General features: G+C 46.6%; 1 protein-coding gene across 1 annotated transcript; it reads left to right on the plus strand.

Annotated features, from left to right (window-relative positions):
* Positions 1-5,660: 5,660 nt before the first annotated feature.
* LOC111847319 (neuronal acetylcholine receptor subunit alpha-3-like) lies at positions 5,661-18,155 on the plus strand. The gene is made up of 6 exons (XM_023818381.2): positions 5,661-5,822; positions 11,468-11,604; positions 12,134-12,178; positions 13,910-14,019; positions 14,192-15,194; positions 17,028-18,155. The coding sequence occupies exons 1-6, from the start codon at positions 5,765-5,767 to the stop codon at positions 17,151-17,153; spliced, it is 1,479 nt and encodes a 492-aa protein (XP_023674149.2). The 5' UTR covers positions 5,661-5,764; the 3' UTR covers positions 17,154-18,155.
* Positions 18,156-19,931: the final 1,776 nt, after the last annotated feature.

A 19,931-nucleotide genomic window follows, 5' to 3' on the forward strand; every position in this document is an offset into this window, starting at 1 on the left:
GGCTTTTATCTGCGATCGATGCTCATCACATTACCGGGCTCTCACAGCAAAATTTCAGGAAGCCCTTTTCCCTCCCATGCTGCCGCCTGACGCTTCAGAAAAGCCCCCCCCCCCTGTTTACGGGACACTTAAATACAGTCAAAGGATTTCTTACTGGTTTATCAGAACCTCCAGTACAACAAACATACTGAATCGTGATGCTACTCAGTGGCCTGGTGTGAGACAAGTGGACCATCCATGTTTCCTTAATGTAGGCCTTCCTTAATGCTCCGCGTTTCCCTAATGTAGGCCTTCCTTAAAGCACCATGTTGATGCTCGTGATGCACGGCCCGATTTATGCTGTTCGCGAGATCTAGGATCAATATTTATGAATATGCATTCCTCCTCTCTTAGCTGAACATATCCATTTGCCTCTCTATCCATATTCCATTAATTATCCATATTTACACCCTGCTGTACATCTCTGGCCTCTTTCCCTAAAAAAAATACAAACAAAGACGCTTAGTAGCTCTGAGAATATCTTACTAGTCCACTTTACCACAGAGAAATAGAGCAAAAGAGAGAAGCGAATGAAATTCTCCCAGGATTGCAGACAGACTAAACAATTGGACGTTCTTAAATCGTTGATCTATATGGTTGGGATATTTTAAAATGGTTTATTTTTGTAGTGTCTTTAAAATGCACCTTCAAATACCAGCATTGTGTTCAACTTGAAGAACCATGACGCAACAAAGTCGACATGAAGGAGAGTAGGGTGGGGCGAAGATATACAACATGGAAAATGTGATAATACTATCACACGTTACACAAACAATGGGCAGGTTTGCGGGGACAGGCATGTATGAACAAACGGCAGTACCCAGGTATAAACACATTCATATATCCACAAGTGCATTCAATTCAAAATCACATCATTCCATGTCAGTCGTGAGGCATGACGACGTGTCCTTGCTTTGGTGTCAGATCTACAGGAAGGATCCCAAATTAAGGGTCGGAGTCCGTGCCTTGGCTGCACGTTGCCATAGCATCACTGCAGACTTATTTACAGGCTACATTAGGTCAGCCAGGACCTGTCTGGATTGGTGGTCGTTTCTCAAATACGTTTGAACAAATGTCAGTGACCTTACAGTCGCTGCTGTGGACTTGCAGCAGGGTTTGACATTAAATAGAAGAGATGGCGCCCTCTTCAGGGGGGGAAGAGTCGAGCTGTGTGACACGGCGGTGCGAGAAGAACAAACCGGAAGGACTTACCTGAGGAAGACTTTCAAACTTCCTCTTCATCGATCAGACCCATTCACTGTCATGCCTGTCCTTTAAAATCCATCACTGTCATCTTTCACTCGATTCTGGAACAGTTTTTATTTTCATTGTTTTATGCCAAGTGAGCGCCACTGCATAAACAGCGTCACTGCATAAACAGCGTCACTGCATAAACAGCGTCACTGCAAGACTGCCTTCTAAATATACAACATTCAGTGGTGTCCTTCCAATAGCCTCTGACCTATATGATTGGGGTTTTTTCTGCATTAGAAGCTTCTGAGCTGCATTTTGTCAATTAGAGGAAAATACAGCAAATGGATGCAGTAAATATGGCTTCAGAGTCGCAGTGTGAGATTACGCTGCGCTCGCAGCGTTTAATGGGCCACGATAATCCCAGCCTCCTTGGCTTCTGACGCTTCGTGTCTGTTGTCGCTGTGGAAGCGGCGATGGAAGCTGCCGTCCTTACGGAGGACCCCCGCCCTGGGCCAGCTCCCCACACTCCCCATGACTTATTAAAGATCCTCTTAAGGTCGGGCAATCCCATGATGCACCCCTTCAAGGAAGTCATGCTTGATGATACAGTCCGGCTTTAAAGATTAAAAAGGATTTTTGAAGGTTTGACCTGAGTACAGGAGGAAGCGACTGAGGCAGGCAGGAGAGGACAGGGGTGACCCACAAAACCCAACGGACTCCCCCAATGGACCCCCCAGTGTATCTCATCTCCTTTCATCTTCCTTTTTTTTGTCTTTCTTCACAGCCTGATTGCATTTTCCTCCTTGGCTTACGCCACCCTGTGAAACACAGTCATCCTAGGCGTTGACCAGAAGCACTGAGTCCAACACACCAACCGTTTTGTCACTATAACAATAAACCTTAAAAAGATTTTACATAGTAATAAAAGAGCCGGATCGTCAGCAGTTTTCACCGAGCGCCTGAATCTGAGGGGTTTGCATCCTGACTTCTAAAGTAGCACCAAATTTACTGTAATCGGGATTAAAAGGACAAAGAGCCACAGAAGAAACCAATTTGGCCCAAGACGTTTACAGTCATGAGATAAAAATTCTGCGAAAATGGGGACTTGGTGATTAATCTTCCTATTCTACTCCCGGCTTTTCCGTGTCTGAGCCAGAGACCCCTACACTATTGGATGCTCAGTCCCGAAGTCACAGTGGCCGCTTTGTTTACCATTTAAATATAAAAAAATACCTGCGAAAATGCAGTCGATGAAATGAAACTCACAATGGAACGGTCAGCGGTCTTGGCTTCTATGCCCTGAACCATTGATGAAACCAGTGGCCTCTCTCTTTGTGATTCTGATCTTACTTAAAGCAGTTTTCCACTCTTCTTCCCTCCATTGTCCTGCTACGACCCGTATTCAACCTTAAACATTAAAAATGACTGACAGTCCATAAAATGGGAGCGGTAAGGGCGAGACTCTGGGCTGGAGAAACTTAGACCCGGTAATTTAACGGTGGTCTGTGTCCTGGGTATATGAGGGCAGCTGTAAAGGGTCGGAAGGTGAACTTATTTAATGAATCATTTGAAATTAATTAACCAAGTAATGGTCATTCACAGTGCTTACTGGAGTCCTTCAAGTGACCAACCTTTTTATGGTTATACAGAGACTATCCTGTCACATTGTATCCATCCAAAGAGGAAGTGGAATTTGAACTCACAACCCTGGAAGCGTAACACTGCTACTCACTGAGGCAGCTTGCCACCAGGATAAAGGACTCCACTGTTACATCTTATCGCATACAGCTATTAGCATAAAGCTATCAGTTAATTATATTTCTTTTCTGAAGGGTCAGCGGTGAAGGAAGGCATAGCTGCAGCTGTCAGAGTACAGAGGCAGGACCGCGAACCACTGTGAGACAATCGCTAATGACAGCGCTGCCCTGCAACTTGGCGGGATTCGTCTTCAGGGACATAAGCAGACCATTCTGCAGCCTGCTGTCCTGAAGGGTGGCCAATGCTGGAACACGACTTGGCCACCACTGCCTAAGCAGAGAGCTTCAACCAGAAATGCTTCTTAAAGGGCCGGGCGCATTAAAAAAATAACGGTGGAGAACATTCACACTCCATTGAATCACAAGAGTGCACAGACTCAGGAAGAATATTTCTGCTCAAATTCAGAATTTATTTTTGTAAAATGAAGCTGACAAATGAAACGGACACAAAGGCCACAGACACGAGACATAGACATGATGACCTTCATTCATGAAATACTGGCAATCTAATGGTTCATCAGATATAGCGTGACCATATGACTATCCGTACATGTGATGCGTATTTATGTAAGGTATGGAGGACTGAAGGTAAGCAGACACACAAAGAGCTTCGGTATGGTGTGTAGTGTATATCCATCCATTTGTAACTATGTATGGTGGGGCGCACGTCCCTCCAGGGGGCACCCACTGTGAATTTTCAGAAGAGGGCCCCCCCCCCCACCTGCTGGCCAGCAGATTTTAGTGAGTGCCACTTTCGATAACAGATGATCACATGATCATGCAAAATTTGCAGCAGTTTACTAAGAACTCTCCCTCCCCAGGTTGGCAAATATTACTGAGGGGCCCTCTTTGTGTGAGCCCCCTCTGCTGTGAGACCTCTGCCCCCGGGGCTAATGTTTCATTTACCTTAGAAGTAGGAGCTGGCAATGACGTCACACCCGAGTTCACTGGATTCCAGTAGATCTATCCAGGACGGCCATTGTTAGCAGTACCGGATGATAACGTGTTACACGGCATTTTTTTTCCACATACAAACATGGTGCCTTATCCACAGATAGAGGCTGGACAGAACTGTGTGTACGACCGATTTAGTGAGACTCAATAAGACGGAAGTGCAGTATGAGCAGATAATCACTGCAGCTTTTTACTGCTGACGGACAGTGCGGCCATCTTGAAGTCTTAGGCGAGGGTTGTGGAGGGTCCACTGACTTCCCGAGCTGGAGCTCTCACTGCGTCGCATTTACCTTGGAGGTCGGAAGCCAGAGCTGGGAATGACATCACACCCAAGTTAACCGCATTCCAGTGAGAAAAGTTATAAAGCTATTTAGCAATTCCCGGTCTAGCCAGGTTCATTGTTAGCCAGTGTTAGCAATACCAGTTGACAACTCAAGCGGCATTTTGCATATAGAGACACCATAGCAACATGTCCACAGATAGCAGTTGGACAGTACTGTGTCTACGACTGATTTAATGATGCACAAATAAGACATAAGTGCTAATAAACAGTATATAAATACAGCTTTCACTTCTGCTGATGAAGAGTGCAGCCATCTTGGATTCTGAGGTCGGGGTTGCAGAGGTTATTCTGACTTGCCAATTCGGTGTTCGGACTTCAGGCAAGAGGGTCTAGCTGCAGACGCCTGTAGAGTGGAGCTCCACCAGAAATACGTCACAGGAAAGACGTGACCTTTAAGGACGTAAAGTGGAGCTCCGGTTAGGGTTAGGTTTAGGGTTAAGGTTAGGGTTTATTCGCTGAGTTGAGGTCACGTATTTCCGGTGGAGCTCCACTCTACAGGTGTCTGCAGCTGGACCCTTCTCACTTCATGGGGAGTTCTGGTTGAAATTTCTGACCAAGAATTAGCAATTAAATTCTGACTTCCCAGTTAAAATGGCAGCCTCCATGTGACTTCAGGGGGCATTCCAGTCGAAGTTATTGACTAGGAATTGGGAAATTCCAGCTTTCCAGTACAAATGGAGCAATGTATTCCCGCACCTAATAGACAAACGTAGGTAGACCAGGATGCATTTTCACTTTCAAAAGGAAATTAATCACGCCTTTATCCATGCAGCTTTTCCCCCTCAACTCTATAAATCAAAAGAGGAAAAAATATTTATGAAATCGAGGTCAAACGTAATCTCACTATAAAACTAAGCAGATTACAACAAACTAAAGGATGTGCTGAAAACAGCACAACATACGCGCAAGGCTCGCTAAATATTTCTACTTCTTAATGAAAACGATTTAAACGCATCAGAAGGATTCCTTAAACCGGTAACCCCTTTGAAACAAATGAACAAGAGTACAGACGTAGTGTGAGCGTCCAAACACCGCATGTAGTGATCCCGCTGAAAGTTACTAACCTATAAAGCTCAAATATCCAAATACGTCTTTCAGTTCACTTTTTCTCTCAGCCATAGTCGTAATATAAAATATAAATTAATTTGAAAATAAACTGGCGAGCACGACAATTTCACACACATGACTCAATACTCGCAGTGCAAATATAATCCGTCACATAATACAAGTATATATATCCAGACCCCTCGGTGCGTCTTTGTGCGTTTGTCCGACGGCACTTTGTCTGGGGGGGGGCGCGGTGCCTTTGCGGGAGCCGGGAGGGAGGGTGCGCCCATAGAGGTGGGACTCGGCCAACTTCTCATCCCAGAAAAGGCGCTGACAAGCTCGCCATCTCCATCGGCAACCGAAACTTTCAGCGGCATACCTTAGCAATAATAAAAATAATATTTAAAACAGAGAGGACATACTGCCCCAAATGAGTTCACCGGGAAAACAGACTTTGTTATTTCTTTTTATGGCACTGATGGCACAAGGTAAGGCGACATTATTAACGTGCATTTAAAAGCATAGGTAAGCGCAGATACGGCGTGCAGACGGAAATTGTCAAACGGAATTTAAGATGTACAGTAACTGCATTGTTTCTAGAAATTACTATTACTGTGTATTACAGTGTTCCTGTGATTGGAGTTCGATAAACCTCTAGATGCCCAACGAAATAATATTTTACTGTATTGTATTTATATTTATTGCGAAAAAAGAATAATTTCTGCTTTTGAGCGGACAAGTGATTATCATTGCTGAACAGTTTTTACGCGTCCATGTTTTAACATGCCTTTAGACATCATTGTCCTTAATTTGCTGTCAACGAAAAATATTAAAATGGAGTTAAAACCTGCGAATTAGGCTGCTGGCTCCCGGCATTGTCAATATTTAGTTTCGCACAGCATAACAAAAGTATTATCTGGTCACATTTAAACTGGACAACGTCTTAATCTTAATCAGTTCATATCTTATATACTGATCTAAACACCGTTTTGTTTGTACAGAATGAATACCAAATGCAAACTTGTAACATTTCAAAATATAATGATCTTTCCCATTAAAAAATCTTAACTGAATTCAGCACTACGCGTGTTTTCCTAACCGTTAACCCCAGACTGATGAATAGGCTATTGCTCTTGGGCAAATTGAATTAAGTAAATTAGTAGGATTTAACGCTTTCGGGAGCTGAGGTAGGTGGTGCCCCCACTCCGCCCCTGCGCCCCGTCAGGTACAGCACTGCGATGGGGCAGGTTACGGGCACAAACATCCTGCCAGTTCATGATAACTGGGCACAGTCATTACTTTTATCAATACACGGCAGGTGGTTCGTCAGTATCCCATAAATGTAGCTGCAGGCATTCAGTAATCCGGCAACAGCACGCCTTTTACTCTCTTTATTGTCATCTACACAGATTTTCACATTACAGCAGTAAATCCTCTCGACAAATGAAGGTGATGCAAAGAGGAATGACAGTGTAGTTATACAGCAGGGGTGCCGGCGCTTCCCGTATACTCATCGAGTGATACTGGTGTGTAGCGGCTGGGGAGTTTATGCTGGTGATTTAAGTGCGGGACATTATTACAGGCCACGTGATCGCCCGGACGATCACAACCTTAAAGGTGGTGGCTGAAAGTACTTTACAATATGCTGTAATAGCCAATCATATTGATTTTCTCAAACTTGTCTTTTGTCAGTTACAAAGCATTCCCGTGTTGTGACTGCATAAGATGTTCACAGAAATTTACTACATTTAAACCGTTGCAGGGGAGAAATTTATAGACCAGTATAATTTCTGGGCCATAAAACTACAAAATACTTGGCACAAACATGCACTGTGTTTTGAACAAGCAAGTGAACTGAAACATTTATCACACGTCATCCACTTATCCATCTTATCTTTAGTACAGGTTTATGGCGATCCTGAAGAAGCACAGGGCATGAGGCAGGGGACACATTGGACAGGATGCCAGTCCATGGCAGGGCATGAGGCAGGGGACACATTGGACAGGATGCCAGTCCATCGCAGGGCATGAGGCAGGGGACATATTGGACAGGATGCCAGTCCATCGCAGGGCATGAGGCAGGGGACACATTGGACAGGATTGCACAGGGCAGACATGCACATGTTTGCATTTAAATTTAGATGTTAGAATGACAAGTTACTTCTTTTTAAATTGCACTAAAGATGAACTGACCTATATAAACAGATTTTTGGTCTGCAAATGCCTAGTGCAAAACTAGTGAACGCTCAACCGATCCACACAGCCAAACCACAGATGCTTAGTTTAAAATTTACTGGCCTATCCAATGAGGTGTGTGCGATAGCGATTGGCCCATCCAATCAGATGTGTGCGATAGGCATTGATTGGCGTAAACTGCAGAGTGCACTAGCTGCTAGATAATAGCGTTAATTTAAACCTGTACTTGATATAGGGTCACGACTCAGCTGGCGTGGTAAACATTGGGTCATGGTGCAAAAAAGCTTGAGAACCACTGACCTATGTATTTAGATGATAACAATGGTCATTGTTCTATAACACCTGCCCCCTGCTACACAACAACAACAACCACAGTAATAAGGGAAATAATAATAGCTCTGGGTGGTATGTGGTGATCATAACGTCACCGCTGGGGCACTGAACACGACCTTTAACCCCCATTCGGCCCAGGGACTGTCTGACTCTGCTTGCTTTGGATTAAATCATCCGATAAATAAGAAAACGTCATAATAATGATTAATAATATATATTTTTAAGAGTTGAATCTTTTTTAATATGCTTATACGTGATGGTCTTCTGTGTCCGTATGCCATGTCATTATTGGTCTAAGGCGAATCCTGCAGATCTTGCAGAATATGGCATCTGAAAAGAAGGTGGATAAGCCCAGGAAGGGAAATTACTGGCTCTGATTCAAAGCCCCCGCACTGGCGCCCCCCCCCCCCCCCACACTTAAGGAGGCTGAAGGGCAGCCTTCTCAGCGGGAGGGGCAGTTATAGCACGGCCTAAATATGCTCATGGGCTGATAATGGCTAATGGACCAACCCGGCGGGGAATGGGCTGCGGTCCGAGGTCGTGGAATTGCATCTCCGTGTGCTTCAGTGAAGCAGCGGGAACGTAGACCCGGAGGGGGGTGTCGGAGAGTCAGCCTGTAGGGCCAAGATGGAGGAGGTGACCTGGAGCGAAATCCTGACAGGAAGGAGCCCGCTGAGACAGGAGGACTGCCGGCCTCTTCCTCGTCTTGCTCTGTGTCCTCCTTCGACTTTCCTTCTGGAATTCCCACTTGGGGGAGCGGGGGGGAGGGCAGATGTCAGTCATCTGTCACTTTCTTGAGTGACGTCTGGTTTGAGCGGGTGCGTGTGAGCAGTCCGGGGCAGTAAATGGCAGCCTCGTGTCGCGGAGCTGCTGGTTTTGATGTTGTAAGCACCCTTCTGCTGTCACTGAAGTATGGATCGAAGGGGGGGGGGGGGAGGCTGTCCCTCGGTATCTGCAACCAAGCTTTAAGTCAAGGATGCTTCTGAATCTGTTGGCTTCGGATGGTGATTTTAATTTTTTTTGCCCCGAGTCCTTGAAAGAGTCTTGCATTCATCTTAACACTCGGAGAGTGTTAAACTCACCTTTGCTTTCCTCTCTGAATTTTGAGCAGAGTCAGACAGCGGCGATATTCTGAATTTCACACCCACTCCCTCTAACTGCTGGCTTTGAAGGGCAAAATTTTATTCAGATGGAGCCTGTTTTGCACTTGCCCTTGCAGTACTCTGTAAACATACGTAATGTCACCCACATTCGCCATAAATGCCCTCAGGCGAGTAAAGAGTCTGTTTTCAATGTAAAAGTCTGCTACTGATCCCTCAGGTGCTTCCTTTAGGATACAGTGCACTTCCTCCTCAAGGCAGAGAATGGCCGTGCCAGTGAACGTGATTGGTCAGGTATTTATGACAGGCGGCTGAGGCAGCAAATGAGGAACCAGCTCCCACCCAGAGTAATGTGGAAAGTCCCACGTGAGGAAGACTGGATGCGTCTGTTTAAATCACCACACAGGACTAAGCAGAGTCTGTTTTTCAGACTCCTGGAACAGAAACAGCCTATTAGTCTGAGGAATGGATGAATTTTCACAAAATATTTTATTAAAATTAAAACAGAATAACTTTACCATTTGCACATGTTCAATTTATCTATAATAATCTTGCATCATCTTGCATGACTTGGCCAGTAAGAAAATCAGCAGCCAGCCGTATGGCTTATAATATGAACATGATAATTATCTTAAATTACTCCTATTTTACAGAAATCTAAAATGAAAATGAATGCGGGAACCCGTCTGCTTTGTGTGTGCTGCATCCTGTCTCTAGGAAACCTCATTCTGATGACTTAATTCATTGAATTAACTGAATTATTTTGCCGACAAGGAATAATTATTGACAGAGCAAATATTGTGTTGGTTATCGGGATGCAGTGCATGGGACACAGAGGCCCGTGTGGGGAAAAAGTAACAAAAAGACTTGATAAAATAAATGATAAAATAAAATAAAATATCAGTGTGTAATTAGATACTTGTGCTGCAGTGCTGCAGTGCTGTTCCTCTGCAGCTACAGTGAGTTTAGCCATTTTCATGCTAATCCTGAGGGGAAAAAAATCCAAGAGCTGAATTTTGATGATCTCTTGTCGCAAAGTGTAAAAGAATAAACTGTGTTACTGTCAGATGCGCTTATTGTGGATTTTATGAAATTCTGCTGCGCGAGACGAGGGACCGGCGAAAGCTTAGGGACATAAACCGAAGATCTGTGAAGCTTCACGGAATCCTCACGAAGATTCAGTTAAAAAGCACGTTTTCGTGATATGAAGCACGGTTTGCAAAATCTCCTCAATGTAGTAAAGTCGGCAAATGTGAGATTAATCGCTGAAGGTCGTGCATCCTGCGATGATCTTTACAGACATGCCTCTTTGGCTGTTTTGGTGCAGGACGGCACAGCGATTAACTGCCGGAAATACTGATGCCTTTAAATCACCTGACATTCTGTGTCATAAAACATGAAGCTATATGCCCGGTATAGAATATCAAGGTCAGGCATCTTCCGCTGATGGCTTTTATTTATGTTTCTTCTATATCTGTGAGGATGTTTTTCACTTTTGTTAAAAAATTTTTTTTTTTGAGGTGTGGTCCAGTCTGTCTTTTATCACCTGGTTCATCATGGCCTGACTTTTCACTCTACTGCCATTTATCGTGTTAAAATCCACACAGAATGCTTCCAAGAAGATTGTTTTTTGTTTTTATGCCTTTACGAATGTACGAACACACCACGACGGTCCAGACATTCACTGTTTAAGGTTATCGTTTCGCCCCCTGTGTCATTTTTATTCGGCTTGATATTCACCAGGAAACACACCCGCACAATTTTGTTCTGATTAAATCATCACTGCTGTGTGCCAGATAAAAGGTAAAGAGCAGTTAATCAGAAACACCCTGTCATTATGCTCCCCATGTGATTACGCTCGCTGCCTTGCCAGCGTTGCCCCTGTTGTTAGCCACGTGCTAACGCCAGCTACCCCTGCCCTATCCTTTTTGCCTTTCCAAAACAGACGTACTGCTGTCATACCTGAGTGCATCTGGGAGCTTAAACTACTCGTATTGCACAATTCTGTGCTCGGTGATTCTCGGTGAATGTGTTACCGGGGGTTGTGTGTGGTTCTGTGTGCGCTTTAGGGGGTCTGCCTGGTGAAGGTAACTCAGGCATGACCAAGCGAATACCGATCACAGCCCCGTTGATTTATTTTACACAAGTTCCCCTCCTTTTTCCGAAGTCGGGAAATTGGCACAATGGTTAATATGGATGATGTAATTTGGATTTAGGCAAGCCGCGTCTGATGGCCTTACGGTCGTTGCTGTTCGGGAACCATGGGTTGCATATTAAGCCAGGGGATACATTACATAACTATATTAATTAATAGTTATTTAGTACTTGTACTTAACATTTATTTGTATCCTTTATCTACCTATACGAAGTCAGACTGTAAACGGAAGCCTCGTTCTGGCCCGGTTGACCTGGGCTTGTGTACAGTGCAGGTTTGGTCCTGCACTAAGCCCAGATAGATGCTCCTCTGTCACAGCGATGAGGAACAGAGCTCCTCTCCTTCCTAGGTTCCTCCTCCCGGAGTGAGGACCACCTCTTCCGTCGGCTCTTCCGGAGATACAACCAGTACATCCGGCCGGTGGAGAACGTGTCCGACCCAGTTACGGTCCAGTTTGAGGTCTCCATGTCACAGCTGGTCAAAGTTGTAAGCCAACCTTCTATTGAATGGTCTTGCTTTTGTTTTAGAATCTATTCCTACCTTATTTTTACTCAAATCACTTCATCATTCATTATTTCACCTATTAAGATTTATCTTAATCTTAGATAATCTTAATAAGCCATTTTTGAAAAAGAGTTCTTAAAAATGTAAAATATTTAACAAATATTAATCAATCACAAAATTAATTTGCCTTTACTTGTTTTGACGACAGTGTATCTCCATAATGTCAGCATCTTTACCATGTAGTCAATGATTGCAACTAAACAAAACTTACTAATCATGCAGACTGGCCTTTCATTTGCATCCTGCATTGTACCACCTAGAATCTCCTGTAATAGAGCCGAGAGGAATTTTGTATTCAGTGGTTTCAAATGTCTGATCCGTAGCCCAGTAAAGTATAAGCTCAACACAGCAGCAGTTATACTAATCAAATTATCAAGGTCAAATTCTGTTTCGGTTATAGTGACAAGAGTTTTGTTCGTAACTGTGGCCATATTTGCTTCTTGCTCTGCAGGATGAAGTCAATCAGATCATGGAGACCAACCTCTGGTTGAGACACGTACGTTTCTTGGATGTCTTCCTCATGTTCTCCAGCACCTCCTCTGTCAGTGTGATGTGACCTCCTGTGGAGGGTCATTTTGCCCCCCGACCCCCCCCGTGTGGAAACATACACCGGGATGCTAACTGACAGGACCTCCTTTGGTTCTGTGTGGTGCTGAACAGGGAACCAGGACGTCCTGACAGTCATGATTGTGCGGACTGGAAGTTACGTAGAAGATTGGAGCTGTCCTAGAGAACAGACATTTTCAAGAATGTTCTAAATCTCCATGATATTATTCTCGGCATTTAACCTCTGCATGTGGTTCCACCACGTCTTCTCCCCCCACCGAGCCCCCACCCTCCGCCGCTCTGTCATCGCCCTGCATGGGGCTTCTGTCTGACACCCCGCCGACGGGACATTGCTGACATTCAGATCTGCTCACGTCCAGCGGTCACTTGTACCCTGACACACACAAATGCCGGTTCTAGATCATTCCGGTCGTGGGGGAGGGGTGGCACACTGGAGCCAGTTGTTCTGTTCCAGGGGCCGTGCACGTTCGATTTGGCCCTGGCTGCATGCATAGTCACACGCAGACACAAATGCCCGTACCTTAGGGTGAGCACCTAATTCATGTCGGGACAGCTAAGGCAGGGTTTACAAACCACCATCTTAGTTGGATTTCACTTTAGCGCCGGGGTTCTTGCTGCGTGCTGATTGGTCAGTCTCCTACAATCATGCGTGTCGCTGATGTTAATGTAATACAGCTGGATGAGTCTTTCAATCAAGGAAACAAACGAGTCAAAGCGCAAGAAGAACTGAACTATTTAGTCAAGAATAGGAACCTTTCAGTTTTAAAGTAGCTTGTAAACCCTGCAGTAGCTCATAGCGTCTCCCCTGACATGGATCAGAGGGTCTCCCTACTGTACCTAGCTACACGCAAATCCAACACGGGAGCGGCGCTCTAACATGTGTGCTGCTGGATGTGCCGGGTCACGAGATACAATTTCCATGCGTATGTCTGCTTTCAGCAGCCTGCTAGCTAACTATTAGCTATCATTAGCGACAAGGCTTCAAGCTAGCAGTTCAAAGGCACGAGTTTAGGTGGAGCATGTGACCAGTGACGCACAGCTATCCCTTTGCTAGTGCCCTGCACTTCCTGGTAAAGGCTTCAGGATTATCTTTATCTTACACTGAATAAGTCACTGGAGTAAATCATGAAGCAACATGTAATAATCCGTCTACTGTATTTCCAGGAGGTCAGATTCAATTTTCTGATTTAAACTGCAAACTCTTAGTATTATGTAGCAAACACTATTCTGATAATCCATCCATCCAGTCACTTATCCTGGTCATGGTTTGGAGGGACCTGGAGCTCATCTGGACATTGGACAGGATGCCAATGTGCTGATAATGAACTTGCAGATCACACAGATGGTGCTTTGCTTTTACTGACTCTGGTCCATCACCTTTACATCTGTCTTGGCTAGAAGTGACACAGAATGTGTGAAATATTACCATGACTATCTTCACCAACTTTAAAGAGTCATCTTAGCTCTTCATCCACACAATCTCTGCCTCTCAGCAGTCAGCATGCTCAAAATTAGACATACTCAAGAGTTTTTTATTTCCGTCATGTACTATTATGAAAGTTAGTAAATCCCGCTGTAACTTCATAATTACGGGCCTCCTTTCAGAGAATTTGAAATGTTCACCATTCCCAATTTCCTGACACCCCCCTGCCTGTTTCAGATCTGGAATGACTACAAGCTGAAGTGGTCCCCGACGGAATACGATGGAATTGAGTTTATACGTGTGCCGTCTAACAAAATATGGAGACCCGACATCGTGCTGTATAATAAGTAAGTCTTGGCAGAGTTGCTGTGAAGGTCTCTCCTTTCTGAGACCTTCAATACGTTCAGGGTGAAGTTGAACATCAAAGCCTGCTTCGGCTTGCTGACCACAGGGGTTCAGAGCCCATCAAGGCCTTTATCTATAAACAAACTCATCACTTGAATTTTTCCCTCCCATCAGTGCTGTGGGCGATTTCTTAGTGGAGGATAAGACCAAAGCCCTCTTGAAGTTTGACGGGACGGTGACCTGGGTCCCTCCAGCCATCTTTAAAAGCTCCTGCCCCATGGACATCACCTACTTCCCATTTGACTACCAAAATTGCTCCATGAAGTTTGGGTCCTGGACGTATGACAAGGCCAAGATTGACCTGGTCCTGATCGGATCCAAGGTCAACCTCAAGGACTTCTGGGAGAATGGAGAGTGGGAGATCATTGATGCTCCTGGGTACAAGCACGACATTAAGTATAACTGCTGTGAAGAGATCTACCCTGACATCACCTACTCCTTCTACATCCGCCGGCTCCCTCTCTTCTACACCATCAACCTCATCATCCCCTGCCTGCTCATCTCTTTCCTGACTGTGCTGGTCTTCTACCTGCCTTCAGACTGCGGGGAGAAGGTCACCCTGTGCATCTCGGTGCTGCTGTCCCTCACCGTCTTCCTGCTGGTCATCACCGAGACCATCCCCTCTACCTCGCTGGTCATCCCGCTCATCGGCGAGTACCTGCTCTTCACCATGATCTTCGTCACGCTCTCCATCGTCATCACCGTCTTCGTCCTCAATGTGCACTACCGCACGCCCACCACCCACACCATGCCCGTCTGGGTGCGCTCCGTCTTCCTCCAGACGCTCCCCCGCGTCATGCTCATGCGCCGACCCGTGGACCTGCAGGCCCCCAAGGCCGTGGCCAGGGGCTGCTCCGCTGGCAAGAAGCGGAAGGAGAGCACCACCCAGCAGGGAGTGGTGAACTGCCTGGAGTACGGCGAGAGCAAGGCACCCGCAGACTCTAAGGCGTGCCGCTGTCGGCACGGTAAGGATGCCCCCGAGCAGGACTCCGGCAAACCAAACCGGCCCATTGGCGCGGTTCTGGCCTTCTCTGTGGTCTCTCCTGAGATCAAGCAGGCCATCGAGAGCGTCAAGTACATCGCGGAGAACATGCGGAGTCGCAACAAGGCCAAACAGGTGGGAGCAAGTACACCATCCATCCAATCATCCATACCTCCATCATCCATCATCCATCCATCCATCCACTTACCTACTAAAGGGCCATATTGAGCACATAGGAGACACCTAATACACTATGAGTTCCCAATATTTTTGATGACTGTGGACCAGTATAGGCCTATGTTGTGTAAAAATTTCACGGACCCCTTAGAATTTGTCAACTTGGTGAAGCTGGAGGTTAAAATTACTGATCAGATTGGCAGGCCAGATTTAGTAAAATAATCTTCCTTAGTTTTCCATTTTTTTCCAGGTGCAATCAGAACCCTGCACTGCTAGTGACAGAGCTTTGGCGCCGTTTTTAAAACCTACCGCTTGAGTTTATTCCCTTTGAAGTGAGTCTGAAGAAACAGTCTCAAAAAACAAAATCATTGATAGATGTTTCATCGAGCTCACGCCCCTTTCACCCTGACGGTCGCACGGTCGCTGTGCAGGAGGACGCTGTTGGGTAAACTGCGTGTTTGCGCTTAAAAGGGGTCGATGAGATTACAGGGTGAGCGTCCGCACTGGCAGGCGATCCGTTCTGAGCGTCCGCACTGGCAGGCGATCCGTTCTGAGCGTCCGCACTGGCAGGCGATCGTTCTGAGCGTCCGCACTGGCAGGCGATCGTTCTGAGCGTCCGCACTGGCAGGCGATCCGTTCTGAGCGTCCGCACTGGCAGGCGATCCGTTCTGAGCGTCCGCACTGGCAGGCGATCGTTCTGAGCGTCCGCACTGGCAGGCGATCCGTTCTGAGCGTCCGCACTGGCAGGCGATCCGTTCTGAGCGTCCGCACTGGCAGGCGATCGTTCTGAGCGTCCGCACTGGCAGGCGATCCGTTCTGAGCGTCCGCACTGGCAGGCGATCGTTCTGAGCCTCCCATTTCGGTAATTTGAAGATTGCTGCCGTTTGTATGGCATCCCCAGGAAACTCTGCTGCTGATCCACAGTGATGGAGAACAGCATCAGAAATGGAGAGGATGCGTAGTGTCACTGGGGGGGCCAGCGCTTCTGACACTGGAATTAACTGGATTAAATGGTCGCATGGCGCTTTCATATGGAAACGTGATCGGTTGAGTACCTTTTCACCTACCCACTGACCACGAATTGGGGCTGTGTTAAAAAAACGAGCATATCAGAGTGCTAGGAGTAATGGGTAACATCCTATTAAAAGCTGGGTGACGTGATATTTTGCAGTGCTGTGCAAGTGTTTGCCGGTCAATGATGTTTCCAATAAAGGAAATAATGTTTGAGTGATCTTCATGTTGGTGTAAAACCATCATATTATGTCTGCCAATGTGTGTTATTAGTTATTTCAAAAGTCATAAGATCACCCTAGTATAGTGCTGGTGCCATTCCAGATCTGATGGGGGCGGGTGTGTGTGTGTGGGGGGGGGGGGGGAGTGTGTGTGTGGGGGGGGGGGGGGGGGGGGAGTGTAGCCACGCCCCTGGAACAGACTGGGTTTATTTGTTCTAGGATGATCGTCTGTATTAAAAAATGCAGGGGTGTCAAACTCCAGTCCTGGGGGGCCGGAGCCCTGTACTTCCCATGATTTAACACACCTGATTCAACTCCTTTTGCTAATTACCACACAGCTCTCGAGCTGAATCTTTTGTGGTGGAACAGGGAAAGAACTAAGCTACACAGGGCTCCGGCCCCCCAGGACTGGAGTTTGACACCAGTCAAAAATCATCTCCACCTTCAGGCCTCCTTTAGCCCGGCCATGGAGTCCGTAAGCATGTTGCCGTGATCCGTTCCTCATCCCCTGCTGGGTTCTTCACCCCTTGTGTCACTGTGCCTCTCTGTTCCCCCTCAGGTGGAGGACGACTGGAAGTATGTGGCCATGGTCATTGACCGCATCTTCCTCTGGGTCTTCGTGCTGATCTGCATGCTGGGGACCCTCGGCCTCTTCTTCCAGCCTCTCCTGGACTTCCTGACGTAGTGTTTGGCCGGTGTTGGCCAGGACTCCACAATTCCAGTCCTGGTGGGCCAGTCTGCAACACACTTTGCAGATTTCCCTGCTTAGCACACAGCTTATTTAGCTAACTGCCAGCTTTACTAGGTGTCTCTCAGCAGGGGAATCTGCAAAGTGACCCTCCAGGACCCCAACCGGGGGACAGGTGATTTTTTTGCGACATGATGTCACCAAACCCAAATGCTCGTTCTGCATTCTCCATCTCGTATCATCTACATGTTTGTATTTAGTTTCCCCAGATCGTAGCTCTCATCAGTCCAGAGGAGAACATGTATAGCTCAAGGTCAATTCATCAATCAGCAAAGGCATTTCTAAGAAAGGGTGTCCGGATCAGGCACAGATACATGGTGAAGCAGGGACACACGCTGAAGGGGCACAATGTGGGGACCCACCAAAAAGTTAGGGAAGAGACAGCCAAGCAGAAAGAGACCGGCAGGGTGTCCTTGGTGTGATTTTATGTAAATTCCATTCGCTATCCTTTACCCAAACGTTTAATCATTTCAAGCCGCTACAAAACACTTGAGTTCTCCAGATAGAGGAGTTCCCCATTTAATTAAGCGTGATAAATCAGCATGACCTTTTTTAGTCCGAAGGCAATTAGCTCTGTGGCCTGTGGGCCAGTCAGGATGGTTAACTTTCTTGGATGTCATATTCGGCACGGAGGCGACAGGCTTGGGGGATTGACTAGGTCTCCATGGGTGTATCTAATTGGCCCCACCGTTGGAAGATGGCCTCTTCGCTCTCCCCCTGGGTCTCTGGGGCTTGCCTGCTCATTGCTTTCACTTCTCTCCCGAGCTACAAGTGCAGTTAAACTCCCCGAAGCCCATTAACCAGCTTGACATTTCACATTAATGTTCACATTCCACTTTTCTCAAAGCCCCGTTTGACTGCACTTTCATTCTCAGCCGTGTCATTTGCGATTCCCTCTTGAAAATGACCATAAATCACTATTAAGCGTTTTTGTGAAAATTGTACCACTCTTAATAAAATTTCATTCACTGATTGGTCAGTTGAATTATTCCGTTGACTGACTGCTGTACTGTACAGCTGCACCTTTTATGTTACACCATAGGCTGTTTGTAAAACTCAGACTTTGGTTTGATATTATAGTGGGTTCCTGAAAAACTGTGAAAACCAAAGAATTCTGGAAAAGGCTTTCAGGCTCTTGTAGCGTTTGTAGCTTTGTTCAGTAGATGTATAGCAATGTATAGCACTCTCCACATTGTTATAATAGGTGACCATCGTTTGTTTGAAAGTGTCATGATGGCGCTCAATGGTCCTAGATCACCATGACGACAGGTGGTCCCTTTGGCCACTGGACGGGACTGAATATGTCATTTCTAAAGCCGTCCTTAGGGGGAATTTTTTTTTTCCAGGTAGTTGGATGCAGCAGCAAGAGGTGCAGTTCTGCGAAACCAGCTTAGTGTGAGCAGTTGTAAGCCAAAGACTATGGGGTTACAGAGGGGTCTTGGCTGAGGAGAGGACGGCTGCATGAAGGGAGTCAAGAGGAAACTCCCGACAGATCCAGGATCACCAGCCTTTCCTGCTATGCCCAGTTGGCCTGTGGTTTTCCAGTTCAACACTTCTCATATGGTCATGTGGTCTTGCCACCATTTCTCGGAGCACATCAGTGACCCCATACATCTAATCCCATGGGCCTGTTAGCCGCTAGGATGCTACAGATAAGGTCCCACCCTTTCATCTTAGCGATTACAGCTGAGCGCTCTGGCTGCAAGACCCGCGGCTCCTTGGCGGCTCGTCTCCTGGAACGGCACCAAAGACAGCGATTGATTTATAGATAGTGAGGATTAAATCTCCGGCTTTTCATCCAGCCAATAAAAAAGTGGCCTCTGAGGCAAGTTGAAAGATGCCTACCATCAGGAGGAGATGAATGCACGGCTTCCTCGTGAAAGCGCCGCCCGCGTACAGCTGCGATCCGCCACTCGCCAGCGCAGCGCTGGTCTTCAGCCTCTCGGCACACGCCGACACTTGAGAAGATGCAAATTTCTCGCCATTTATGCAAATCTTCGGCTCAAGGCTCATAAATATATATATACCAACTGGGGTGAGCGCGCAGCTGAACCGCGCCGACACTCGGCGACCCCTTGATGTCGCTAATTGGGTTTGCATTCCCTGAAGTGGAGCTGCTTCATCTGGTGACACCCGTGCACTTTCATCTAAAAGAGACTCTCTTGCTGCCGTTCCGTCTGGCTGGCCTTAGTGTACACACACTGAAACTACCCTCTACCTCCCCTTTCAGTGTTCCTCTCATCTGTTTTCCCCTCTCAGCTCCTGCTCCCACCACAGAGACTTTCTCCGTCCTGATTAGACGATGCTCGGGACACCAGGAGTCTCGCACCGACCCACGGCATTTGGCTTCCTTCGAGGGGACGAGCGGAAAGGTTCCATCCGCTTAATTAAAGCCGCCGTCCCAGTTCTGAACAGTGAACTTCGCATCCACGGCACGGCTAAACACATCGACGACCTTCTGTACCTCCATGCTCTTGGTGGAGGTGTTTAACCACTGCACAAACCACGCATTTGCATGAGCCCCCTGAGGTTTGGGAGCCCCCTATTGGACGTGACCGGTCATTACACTAAAGAGTGGGGGAGACTTTTTGTGGAGCCCCAGAAACAATTCACTCTCCCCCGCAGACGCCATTTTACTAGCCAATGGACGCTCTGAAACGAAGTAGTTCACATTATTTCTCTCTGCTAGCATTTTGCTAATGTTCCAGCGCGAGG

This window comes from Paramormyrops kingsleyae, chromosome 12 (genome assembly GCF_048594095.1).
Source record: "Paramormyrops kingsleyae isolate MSU_618 chromosome 12, PKINGS_0.4, whole genome shotgun sequence".
NCBI classification, from domain to species: Eukaryota; Metazoa; Chordata; class Actinopteri; order Osteoglossiformes; family Mormyridae; genus Paramormyrops; species Paramormyrops kingsleyae.

Excerpts from the sequence above, each read along its gene's own strand:
- LOC111847319 (XM_023818381.2), top strand. The coding sequence starts at position 5,765 with ATGAGTTCACCGGGAAAACAGACTTTGTTATTTCTTTTTATGGCACTG. Across the intron at positions 12,179-13,909 it reads CCAACCTCTGGTTGAGACAC|ATCTGGAATGACTACAAGCT; the intron begins GTACGTTTCTTG and ends TGCCTGTTTCAG. Across the intron at positions 14,020-14,191 it reads GACATCGTGCTGTATAATAA|TGCTGTGGGCGATTTCTTAG; the intron begins GTAAGTCTTGGC and ends CCCTCCCATCAG.